Genomic DNA, 12,770 nt, shown 5'->3' on the forward strand with positions numbered 1-12,770 from the left:
AGAACACTGTTGTGCATCAAGAATGGCAGGCGAGTCATCACCTCAGCATGTCAGCCTGTCCGCAGGTTCGCTGCTGACATTATTCCTGCAAACCTAATTAACAATATCATACCATCAGCCACAATCCCTTAAACGCATGACAAGCAGCCAGGAGGGGAGTGTGAAGGTATTAATATTTATGGGTCCATTCAGTAGTGAACAGAGAAATGGACTAAATTAGCAAGTCTAATGCTTTGCAATGCTGTAATCCACTGCAAGGGGAGAAAATTGATACAGTAAAGTCATCGGTGGAGTGCTGCCATCAGGGTTGATTTTAGAGCTGAGAGGCTCTATTTGCTGGTATTTACCTTGTGCCGTGCTGCACATTCAGAATGGGGTGCACCGTATGAAGCTGTATAAACTACAGATGGTTCGGTCATCTGCATTATGGCATTCGGCTCTTTCTCTCCCTCTCCTCCTGTCTCATTCTCCATCCTACAAACTTTTAATGAGTCATAATCTGTGTATGGCAGTGATTAGATTTAATGAGGTGCCAACAACCTTGGGTTGACTCAACTCAGCTGCAACACGCTCACTAATTTGTGATGGAGCAGAAGCCGAGCCGTGGACCTTGTGACAGAGGCACTATGCAAGAGAATACAGGATTAAGCTTCTCAAAGTTTATTTATTTATTTTTCCCCTCCTTTTTTCATTTCAAGACCCTGGTAATTGGCAGTGATGTCAAGTCTCAATCGAAAAGTTGGAAAAGGAGAAACTTTCATGTTAGTATTCTGTGGTTAAATTTTGTTCTCGTCGCTTCCCGGGAGTCGGAGATTCTCAAAGATATCAAAGATGGCTGTGAAGATGGAGAACAGCAATGTGGACCTCTGAAGGGGGAACCAGTCAGGGAAAGACAAGATGGAAAAAATCTGGTTTATCACAGCCATCACAAACAGTAGTTGTGTTACGCGAAATAACAATTATCAATATCTCCTGCCTTTTTTCATTTTGTAACTAGATGTTGCATGTAAATGAATACAGTGAAAGAGGTAAGCTACAGTATGAAGACATAAGAACAGGCATTATCATTATCTGCTTCAATAAAGTTTCTCAGCCTTAAAGGATAAATTCAGCCAATTTGGGTGAAATTGGCTGAATGTATCCTTTATGTTTTTCATTTTTGAACTTCTTTGTCAAGATAAAACATGCCCACCTCAATTCTTGTGACTTATGTGACCAGAGATCCTTTCATTAATTTATTACGGCAATGTATAAATTACCCAGTGTGAAATTTATGACTCAAGACACCAAAGAATGAACAAGCAACAATAAAACACCTCCTCTGTAAACACTTATTAAAAACTGCTAATCAACTGTGGCCTGTCTCCATATTTTTTCATCATCTAACAGACTGTCAGACTCATCAAACTGGTGCAGTGTAAAGCTTCGTTGGGATGGCTGAGTCATGAGGCCCGGTCTCAGACAAGCTATTGCCTTCACTTCACACTTGACAAACCGGTCTCTGTCAGGCCATAGGGCAGTATGCTGAGCGCTGCCTTTCCACCAGTAATGAGCTCCTTTAGCAAATCAGCTCTAGTGCATGTTTTCAATCGGATGCACTCTCTCTCTCTCTCACACAGAGCGTTGCCGTGATCTTACTGTCCTTGATCTGGGTCATGCTCTCAGCAGTTGAGAAGGGCTCTCAGTTGTGTGTGTGTGTGTGTGTGTGTGTGTGTGTGTGTGTGTGTGTGTGTGTGTGTGTGCCTGTGCACTGCTGCAGCCTCTGACTGAAAGCACCAGAAATGTGGGTCCCCTGTTGTGAAATTCATCTGCTGTATAATGCAGTGACAAACAGCAGGGGTGGAAGCATCACAGCTCTGAGTAATAACAGGCAGAATAATGTAGCAATATATAGACTCCTGAGAGAAATACATAGAGGTTTCCATTTGTGTTGCTTACTGTAAGTACAGCATGATGCACTTTGTGCATTCAGATGAAGAAGTACAACCACAACCACTACAAAAATGGTCCATAAACTTGTTATGTTTAACTTTTCCTGCGCCTCATTAAAACCAATAAACCAAAAAAATGAGGTGTGAATCCTAAGAGGGGAAATAGTCAGATTTAATGATCAATAAATGTGTGTAGCAACTATAAGCAGAGTGAATGTGTTTTTGTTACTGCCTCAACAACATAAAATGGAGTATTAAAAAGCCAGACTGGCATTTCAGTGGCTTGCAGGTGATCTGACATAAACATAAATTTAGCTTTTGCAGTTAATTAGGGGATAAGCACAGGACACAATCGTAGAGTGTGAAAAAAAATCTCAAACTGCTGAGGCACAATTTGTCTTATCTCAGGGGACTAAAACAAAGCAAGTCCCTACAACAGCTTTGTTTTAAGCAGTTTTAAACAGGTCAGGGCTGCAGTATTAGCATGCACGCTTGGGGACTATGGCTTTTTGGAGCACTAGTGCACAAATTGTATTTCCTCAAACATTTACAGACTGAAATATCTTGACTACTGGATGGATGGATGAAAGATTCCCATTGACGTTGGTGATCCTGACCTCTCCTCTTGCGCCACAAGCAGGGCAAAAATATCAAATGTCCATAAATTTGGTTTATCACTAAATACTTGCAAACATTAATTACCATCAGCCACAGCTGCACTTTGTGTTGTGCAGGTGCTAGCTAGCAAACATCAGCATGCTAGCAAGTGAAACTAAGATCGTGAACACGGTAAGCGTCACACCCATACATTTCTTTAAAATTCTTATCATGGCAGTCCTAGGGCTCCATACAAGCAGATAAAAATGTGTCACCCAATGCCAAGAGTCGGCAGGATTTCCTTCCTGCCATGACCGAACCAAACATTCTGTTTGGGTGGAATTGAAAACAAACTCTTGGCACTCTATGGCATGATTGCCTTTTAGCTACTCCTTCATTGTCAAATGAGCCAAACCTCCTCTCCACCCTCTCTTCTTATGAGACCAGTCATCTATCTCTCTCTGACTCATTCCCTCAAATGGGAACCACTCCTCCTTATTCACCCAGCGGAGAGATTACAGGCCGGAACAGATGAGATGAAGCGCTCAGCAGTGCTGAGATATGGACCTACAGTCCGCAGCAGACAGAGAAGGAGATGATGACATTGTCCTGATGTGCTGAAATTTTAGTTAGGCACAAGTGTGCCATGGTTTGATGCCAGACCTTTCATACAGTCATCTGGAAAATAAGAGAATGCTAACAGATCGTTAACAGATATTCACGATGCCAGAATAGTTTGAAAAGCCAAAGAAAAAGCCGGCACAGAGTGTCCTTGTTGCCACGTCCTTGTAGTAGCAGTCAAACCAACTGATTAATGATCCAGGAGTAAGAAACACACACAAAAGGCGAGCAGGTACTTTGGGAATCAATTCATCACACTTTATTCCGTGTGACCCCGGCTGATGTAGTAGCTAGAGAGCAGTACAATACACTCTCAGCACAAATGTATTAGTGGAGTATAGAACACATAGACGCTCACACACAAAGACCACAAGTCCACTGCAAAGAAATCAAAATGGTGTGTGTGTGTGTGTGTGCACAAATTATAGGTCGGCTGTTTGATTTCCCTTTTACTAACATTTCTTTATTTACACTGCATGTGATCGAATCCAGTAAAGTGTCAGACTACAGCACCACAGGGTGAAGGACATGTTTGGGTTACACCACGCTATGTTTAGACATACTGAGGACGCTTCATTAAGTGTGAGGTCACTAGGCCATCCCTCTGAAGGCTTGCAGGTGCTGGTTGAACTGGTCAGCGTTCTCTTTGGCCGTGAGAAGCTGCTTTTCACACCACTGAACCAGAGACTGCTGCAGTATCTCCACACGTACACCTTGGAAACGTGAAATCTGGGAGAAACACGTCACATGCACGTTAATACATAAAGTCAACAAATAGGTTGTTAACACACTCGGTACACTTGAGAAGGGTGAGCCGTGTGCTTTACCTCCTGTTTAGCCACTCCACAAATGTGATCAAACTCTGTCTCTGCTGCTTTCTTCACCTCCTCCATCTGATGAATATGAAGAGCAAGTCATCATCATTATATACTTGGTCTTCATCAGAGTGAATGTAAAGATTATATTTGCATCTGATGTCTTCTCATCTTTATCATCTACTACTGAATCTTCTCAGCAGAACGCTACTGACACCTGCTGGTCACAAGAAAGCATGTACATCTGATATAGCAGCGTATACATGCTGAAAAGAAGTCATGTATTTTAAAAAAGTAACTGTAGAAAGTAATGTGTTACATTGAGATTAGGATATAAACCTGTCGTGATAAGGAGGGCAAACAAAAGCCCTTTCGTTTATACTGTTTTATGGGGCAAGGCCGACAGAAAGGAAAGAAAAGAAAAATGTTGTGTGCAGTAACGGCCTCAAAATAAAACTATATCATTATATAAAACAATATAGTCTATAGTCTTTCCCAATGCCCGCTAGTATAAATATGAATTGCTTAAACAGATAAATAAAATGAGAATGGCCTCCCTAACACAATTAGATGATAATGACAGACTTAAAGGAGACATACTATGCTCGTTTTCAGGAGCATAATTTAATTTTGGGTTACAACTACAATAGGTTTACATGCTTTAATGCTCAAAAAACACATCAGGTTCCTCATACTGTCCAGTGCTGTAGCAGTGTATTCCCCCTCTGTCTGAAACACTCTGTTTTAGCTCCTGTCTCTTTAAGGTCCATCCTCCCAAACACCCACTCTGATTGGCCAGCTCACACACGCCTGAGCCAGTACCGCTTCATTTTCATACGTGCCAAACTGGCAGCCGGGCATAAATCACACAAATGTCTGAGTCTGTGACCTCGTGTGATGTCATGAAGTCACACAATTAAAGGCAAGATGACGGACGAGGTGTTTCAGGAGAGTGGGAGAGAAGAGCTTCTATTGGTGCGGACTTTGACCTTTCAAACTTTCAAGATCTTTTACTTGTACAAGAACATATATAAATGCTCATCAAACCATGGCTTTATAGGAGACTAGCCCCCCTTATTTGACCTGTTTATAACTGAAGCAGTGATTTTATCTTATGAGAACGATTCTCTAAAATCGTCTTTTCCCTCTTGAAGTCAGGACCCCCTGAGTGCCCCCTCTCCACGCTGATGATTTTTTCTATCTGCCCATTATGTGAATGGAGGTAATTTATTAATAACTGTAAAGTGATAACTGAATGTAGGAACAGTCAGGTGCTACACTATTGTGTTAGAGACAGATGTAATGTGATTACACTGCCCCCGACACTGGTAATACATTGGTCACAGATACTCACAGCAGCCTTCTTGACAGGTTTGGCCTTCTCTGCGTTCCTTCTGGCAGTCTCTAACTCCACTAGTTTACAGGTTCTCCTGAAGAGCATTTCCTGCATTGGACATAATGTTACACAGGAAAACATTGGTCAGACGTTTCAGTGTCACATGTCATATATCAATAAAAGGCCAGGATTCAAGGTAGATGGAGAGACAAGACACATTACTTTGACACACCTTTTCTGCCTCCTGGTAGCGGGACTCCAGGTCCAGGCCCAGCCCAAGAGTGTTCATGTTGTTCTCAGCCACACTTGTTATATTTTTCTGCCCAAACAAAAAGCACATTATGTGCAGCTCATTGACAAAGCAATGGTGCCTTATGTTGTTTATGTATTTCTGTTAAATAGAGACAAACAATTTACCTTCATAGAATCAAAGACTTCTGATAATTTCACACAAGCCCTGAAAGAGGAAAGCGTACTTTTTTATATACAACTGATTTATTATAACTTGCGTGCAATGTTCTGAGTTGTTAACTTTAAATACATGTGCACAGGACCAGAACTATTATTGACTCACTTGGTGAAAGCCTGTTTGTCAGGATCCTCCCCTGGTTCCACACACAGATGTAGAGCAGCCGAGAAGTGCCCACAGGCCACTGCTATTTCTTCAAACAAATAGAAAACACTTTCAACACGTCCGAGACAAATACAATGTGCTGGGGAGCTAGTAGACTCCACATCCTCTAAAACTTTAAAACAAAAAGCAGCAGTTTTCTTACTTTGCTCAGTTAGCACCACGTCTAGGAATCTCTGTGGGACAAACAAAAAGTTAGAAGTCACGCATTCAAAAATCAAACAGGACTGTGTGTCTGCATGTGTGAGGAGAAAGGGAAAAACTAAATGTATCACCTCAGCCGCAGTCTTGGTGTAGCCAGTTAGAACGAGGTTATGATCACGTTCAGTTTGAAAGAACTCATCCACATCCTGCAGGCACAGAAATGATGGCATTAAAACCTAACAGACAGTTGTAAAGGCTGTAAACGTCTGTCTGTAGGGGTCCCAGTGGTGTACCTTATGGCCTTCTTTCCTCATCCCTTCCACAGCTTGGCTCAGGCGGTTGAAAATGTTTTTCCTCGCTCTCTGTCTGCCTGGAGGCTACGCACAAAGACACAAATAAGCTTTCAAAGTTAATACTGTTTAAACACAGTGTACAAAATCTTCCCAGCAGGACACACACGTTCTTGGAACGTCTGAAGGAGTTTCTTGGCTCATGCCACCACAAAATCTGCTAATGCTCGTTATGCAGCATTGCTGACTTAATGAAAATGTTTCTGAACTTACTGTATAAAGGAGAGAAACAACCTGACAAACTCTGACTTTGATACAGTGTAAAGGTAGAATTACTGCGTCTGTGTAACTGCATACATACATACAAAATGTTTATTATTATAGTATGTTTATTATACATTTATGAAATAATGCATTGCTTTGTATAGAGATACTTTAACCTGTATGATTTACTCTATTTTATTACTCTATACTGTTTCTTATCAACACTTTTTATAACTGATATCTTCTACCTGTAAGGTGCAGCTACTGAATAACACACTGCCTTGTTAAAGGCTACAGTGACACATTAACATTTATAATATCCCTCTCAAACAAAGGTTTTATGGAAACAATTATTATTAAAGTTGTTTATATCATTGTTATAATGAAGTTAACAAAGTAATAAGGTTAAAGAAAAAAGATTGGATTACAGATATTTTCAGTTAAAAAAAAGCAGATTACTAATAGGATTAAATAAAAAAAAAAAAAAAAGAATGACATACTAGTCTGTAACTATACACATCCGCACACATGACAACACTTCACTTACTCTGGTCTCAGGTGAAACTGAATACAGTTACTGAGGTTAAATACAAGTCATCTTATTGATATTTAATATCTCTTGTTTTTGTTTGAACATGTTTGGTATTGAAGTAATCCAAAAGTAACAGAAAGTAATCAAATCACATTCTGCCTGTTTGAATGCAATTCTTCCTCATCACAGTTGCCAAACACATGCTCCTGAAGGAAAGCATGTTCTCTGTAAATTATAGTATGATATGCAAGAGTATGACCTGGATGTGCTGGGAATGAAAAGTGTCGTGAGAAAACGTCTGATCTAGCGCTGTATAAATAACATTGACTTGACTCTGCCTTCCTCACCCACTTGATGTTATTTGCAGGCTGAGAGCTTGTGGACTTGATGATTTTGTTTTCACTTCCCTGTTTGTTCCCATAAAATTTCAACGCAATAATTTGTGATATTTCTGTCATTGTTCTGGTTAGTTTTAATTTGTAGTTATATCCTCTTGTGTCTTGCTGTCACTTTCAACTTCCTGCTCATCTGTGTTCCCAGAGTTCTGTTTCCCTCCTGTGTTCCTGTGCACCTCCTCAGCCTGACCCCCCCGCCACACCTGTCTCACATCGGTCTGTTAGCACTGCCTTGGCCCCGCACCTGCACCTCATCCCCTCGTTAGTTTAGTTTGTCTTTAAGCCTGTGTTGTTCCCTCAGTCTTTGTTGTATTGTCTGTTTCCGTCCACGTGTCTCCTGTGTTCCCTGTGGTGCTGAATTGTTCCTCGTGGTTTTCTGGTTTGTCCTCAGTTTTGTATTTCACTTTTCCTTGGACTTTCCTTTGCCTGGCTTATGTTACTTGCGTTCTTTTTTGGACTGAACAGATTGAACATCAGCTCATTAAAGCCTGCTTTATGTTTTCAACCTCCCTGCCTCTGTGGGTCTACATTTGATGACTGGGACAATTTCACCAGCCTGTTTAATGTTGTGTCCATCCATTCCTCTAACTACACACAACCGTTCATTATAGCTGTGTCCCAGTTCAGGAAGAGTTTCAAGTCCACATTCCATCTCCGTTAACAGGCCCATACAAAAGGCTCCTCCAAATACGGCCATAAGTTTGCTGTTTGACACAACTGCTGTATCATGTTTGTCACTTGCCAAATGTTACGTTTGGCAACCGGCAGATTTTTACTATGCTGCTACGGTGAATGCTCTGCAGACGTCTCATTTCAGTGGACGCCTTCCGCCTTCCATAAGTGTCAAAGGCACTATATTTGTCACATGAATCTCTTCATTTTCACATCTGAAACAGTGTCAGTGAAAGTTTAACCTTTTATTGTCTGTGTCTCTCGTAAAAAATAGTATCACGTTGCTCCCTTTAGTATTATAAAGTTCGTTTTACTGGGGCTAATCATAAAAAAACAGGATTTAAAACGCAAGGAAAAACATGTTTGTTTGTGTCCACTTACGTCTGAGCTCGTCAGGAAAATCTCCACAGCTTTGTTTTTGCTGAGAATGCTGTGTGTAGCAATCTGCCGGAGGAAGATTTCCAGGGCTTTACAGTACGGCTGCCACTCTCCTAAAGCAAGGAAGCCTGCGAGAAAACCAGCAACGTTTTCATCGTAACACTTTATATCACGTGCACACGAAACAGACTGTGAAATTGTAAATATATTTGATTAATTTTACTTAAAAATCTTTTTTATAGAGTTGGTGTCCTGATATACTCACCAAGCTGTTTCACAACCTTGGCAGATGCATTCACCTGAGCCTTTGCGGGAAGAGGAGGAAACTTGGAGAAAACAAAAAAGACATTCAATCTTTATTATTGCCCTTACTGTTTTTTTTTGTTTTTTTTTTTAAAAAAAGCAAGATTCCTTCAACTGTTTTCCAAAAACAAAATGTTCTTCCATCAGGTGCTTGGCTCAGGTGAAGCACCGTAATAAGGTTAATGCTTTTTGAGCTACATAGTGCTTGGATTTATAGTATGTACAAATTATGCCCTGGATGAGCCATTACACAGCATCTGCTTGTGTAATACATCACAAACGCACACACATACAAAAAACACTTCCTCATAGTTTTCCACATCTTTAGGAAAAACAGCCAATCAGATCACAAAACTCCCACTTATTTTTCTACAGAAACAGGGCAGCTGGCTGAATGTCAACACTAGAATCAGCTTCCTGATTACAACGGAAAGGAGGAAGGACCTTTAAAGAAGCAACATTCTCTCCATAACTTGTGTGGCAGTAGCACCAGTGGTTAGGTCTGTGTATGTAAGTAAACAACTTAGTTTACTTTAGCTCAAATTCTGAACACACCCCTGAATTGGTGAAGCTACAGTTGGCAGTTAGACAAAAAAAGATAACATACAGCAGCACATGATGACTGAGCAAATAGTACTGATCTTCTTCAACTGTTACTGTAAGAAACAAAAGTACTGACTATGACTCCCTGAATCCCGGGCACATCCTCCTGAGAGAACAGGTGCTGCTGCAGCCATTCAAAATCATCATAGGTCCGGTCCACATGGTACTCCCCCGTCCCAGACAGCTGGCACAAACGAAATAGGCAATAATATCATACTACAAACAAATGGCAGCAGCAAATCACATGTAAATTAATTATTTTCTAACCTTTTGAGAAACAATTAGGAAGGTGAGTGTGTCCCCGTCTTTCAGCACCTCTGTAACCTTGATGTTTTGACCGTGGACACTCAGATTAGATGTCACTTCTTTTACCTCTTCCTGGAATAAAACATGTGGCTGTCAATATTTGTCAATAGCTGAGTAGAAAAACTAAACTTAGCACACACTGCATTTGGATGTCTGCCTGGAGTAAAAAGACAAAAAGTCACATGATCAGAGGTTGTCATAAAGAACATTTTCCAGCACACTCACCATCATTGTCGAGCTTGTGGGTGAATGTTTCCAGTCTGTCTTTAATCAGCTTTGTAGCGTGCTTAAATCTCCCTTTATCTCGATAAAAAGTGCATAGAGCTGTAAAAGATCTTCTGTCTTATGTTGGCTTTAGTGCGCTCTCGCTGTAACTGCTGAGCAGGCACAGGATATCCTCTGGGTCAAAGTGCACACTGGTCCTATGAGAAATGGAGTAAAACAGTGCCAAATCTAAAGTGCTGGCTCAGGGAAAACGATGAGCAACTGGTGTGTCAGTAACTCAGGACCTTCGACACACCCACACAGGAAAAGTGGCATAACGGTCCGATCATTTCCCCCAGCTGTCAACCCCACAAACCTGTAAACAAACACTGAACTCATGAGTTATCCCATAAAAGAGGCAGAATACACACAGCTACCAAAGAGTCCCAGTTTCTATGTGCTGCATATAAGACACAGACACTGAGATGTCAATTTTAAATGTACACTTTATTGTCAAGAGAAAGACAGTACGTTCAATCACAACAGTCATACAGTACACATGTTTAAAAAAAACAGATATCTAGTAGTGATCTTCATCCTCATCCGAGTAAGGGAAGCTGAAGTCGGACTCATCAAATACGTAATTTCCATGTAAACCGTCGGCATCCTCTCCATCCTGATGAAAGCTCCAGTGGAAGTGGAGCTTCTCCTCGTCAGAAGGACCATCGTCAAAGTTGTGGAAGAGGTCTGCAAAACTGAAGTCGAAGCCTGTGTCATATTGATCCTCAGGGTCGTCAGAAGCGCCATCTTTTAGGAAGGCCTCATGGCCCACACTGTCATACTGCCTCCTCCTCTCCTTGTTGGAGAGCACCTTGTAGGCTAGAAGAGGAGAAAACAGGGTTATAAATAAGGCTACAAAGTATGTGGAACACAATCATATGATGCAATTATTCAGACAGATATTGCGATATGATTCAGGATTAAATTAGAATTAGGACTGCATAACAGTTTTAATTTTCACTGAAAAAACTATTAGAAATCAAGATGATGTGACATTTGTTTGGGTCTGTACCAAACAGACAAGTTATCTTAGTTAACTTGTTGTGTCACACATTTGACTTTTCTCAAATAACTGTGATCTTGTGATTTGGATATTGCACTTAGCCATACTGCAATGTCGATTATAGTCTGATCTGTTCTGATCTAGTCTGAACAACACTAGCTAGTACACTCAGGTGCAAGTTCATTAGGTACACTTAGCTAAAGGTAACACAGTATGATACAATAGCCCTGCAATAAATCCTAACTTCATGAAGTTTATAATGTTTACTTTTTGCTGGAACTGTTTTGGAGAGGTGTTGCTTCAACTTTAAGATCAAAACTGTGGTGCTGTTATAATTGTGTTGAGTTACTGTATACTGTGTTTTTTTATATATAGGGCCTCCCCCATCCCATTTATGTCTATGATAGCAATACAGTTAAATTGGTGTTTTTTACTTAACAACACAAAAACTGAACCTTTTAACCTTCAGAAGAGTAGGACTTATTGCAGGGCTGTTGTATTAGACTGCATCATACTTAAAGGGGCACTATGTTGTTTCGGAGAAGAAATTCAAAGTCAGAATTTTGATATTTAAAATGTTAAGGAGTAATATACAGTGATGTAATAACGCAAACTCAGAAATATGTATTTTTGCCATAACAAAATAAACAAGCTGTTCTCAGAGGAAAATAAGGTCCCCAGAACACTGTTTGAAGCTGGAAAGGTGGCAGGGTCCGCCACATATACACAAAGTAAAACAGTATGAAACTGTGCTGTCCATTAAGCTCAGTCTCTTTTTTTCAAAATTGTCGGTCATGAAAGCAGAGTTTGTTTGGTTTGTTTAGGCATGAGACAAACAGATGATAAAGATCTTTCTCTTCTAATTAACATTTCTTCCCCAAAACTACGTAGTGCACCTTTAAGGGGGTCTAACAAAAGGCACGGCACGTAGTTGTATTTATGAAGCCTGCCTATTAAGAGAACTCTTGTAAAGCATCTGTTTTGAAAGTGATGACATTCATTTCACTTGTTTCACTTTAGATTACACTATAACAAGTATCAGTTTGTCGCAGGCCTGTTTTACCTTCAACAATCTCTCTGAAAGTCTTCTCTGCATCGGCGCTCTTGTTCTTATCAGGGTGGTATTTTATGGCCAGTGTGCGGAAGCTCTTCTTTATCTGGCTGTCAGTTGCAGTTGGCTCCACACTGAGAGTCTCATAGTACTTTCTGCTCGTCTCGGAGGCAGCAGGCAGGACTTCAGACAGCAGCAGCAGCAGCGGCAGGACGGCGGCTACTTGCATCCAGTGAAAAGCACCTTGCGCTGCCATGCTGTGCGCCTGTGCTCAGATGAGGAACTAAGGCTCAAGTGTTACACAAAGAAGTTATCTGGAAGAACCGCTAAATTGCGGTTTGACGGCTCATCATCATATGCAAACAAAGCTATCTTGTCTACACGTCAGCAGAGACAGCACCCAGCAAGACAAGCCAAGGCTCAGGGAAGAGTGTACTTACCACCTGGTAGCTTGGAGGCTCAAGATGTGACGCCCATTTCATCCGAATTACACACAAAGCGGTGGTGAAAGTACATAAAATAAAAAACAACCTCACCGTCGTTTGGCGATGTGACCGCCATTGTGCTCTATTAAACGTTTAAACCGTTTAAAATTAGTTTTATATTTGAAAAAAACAAAGTAAATGCACATTTC

General features: G+C 40.8%; 2 protein-coding genes across 2 annotated transcripts; both read right to left on the reverse strand.

The window, feature by feature from the left end:
* Nucleotides 1-3,382: 3,382 nt before the first annotated feature.
* On the reverse strand, nt 3,383-10,133 carry LOC140998723 (sorting nexin-6). The gene is made up of 14 exons (XM_073469083.1): nt 10,044-10,133; nt 9,780-9,890; nt 9,589-9,696; nt 8,872-8,932; nt 8,610-8,734; nt 6,369-6,452; nt 6,207-6,281; nt 6,077-6,107; nt 5,875-5,962; nt 5,718-5,757; nt 5,533-5,619; nt 5,319-5,408; nt 3,977-4,042; nt 3,383-3,878 (listed from the first exon to the last, which is right to left on the reverse strand). Exons 1-14 carry the CDS (start codon nt 10,047-10,049, stop codon nt 3,741-3,743), a joined length of 1,110 nt encoding a protein of 369 aa, XP_073325184.1. The 5' UTR covers nt 10,050-10,133; the 3' UTR covers nt 3,383-3,740.
* A 377-nt stretch (nt 10,134-10,510) lies between these two features.
* On the reverse strand, nt 10,511-12,594 carry LOC140998622 (dnaJ homolog subfamily B member 9-like). The gene is made up of 2 exons (XM_073468958.1): nt 12,149-12,594; nt 10,511-10,901 (listed from the first exon to the last, which is right to left on the reverse strand). Exons 1-2 carry the CDS (start codon nt 12,390-12,392, stop codon nt 10,603-10,605), a joined length of 543 nt encoding a protein of 180 aa, XP_073325059.1. The 5' UTR covers nt 12,393-12,594; the 3' UTR covers nt 10,511-10,602.
* Between the last annotated feature and the right edge of the window lie 176 nt (nt 12,595-12,770).

The sequence above is a fragment of the Pagrus major genome, chromosome 6 (genome assembly GCF_040436345.1).
Source record: "Pagrus major chromosome 6, Pma_NU_1.0".
Lineage (NCBI taxonomy): Eukaryota > Metazoa > Chordata > Actinopteri > Spariformes > Sparidae > Pagrus > Pagrus major.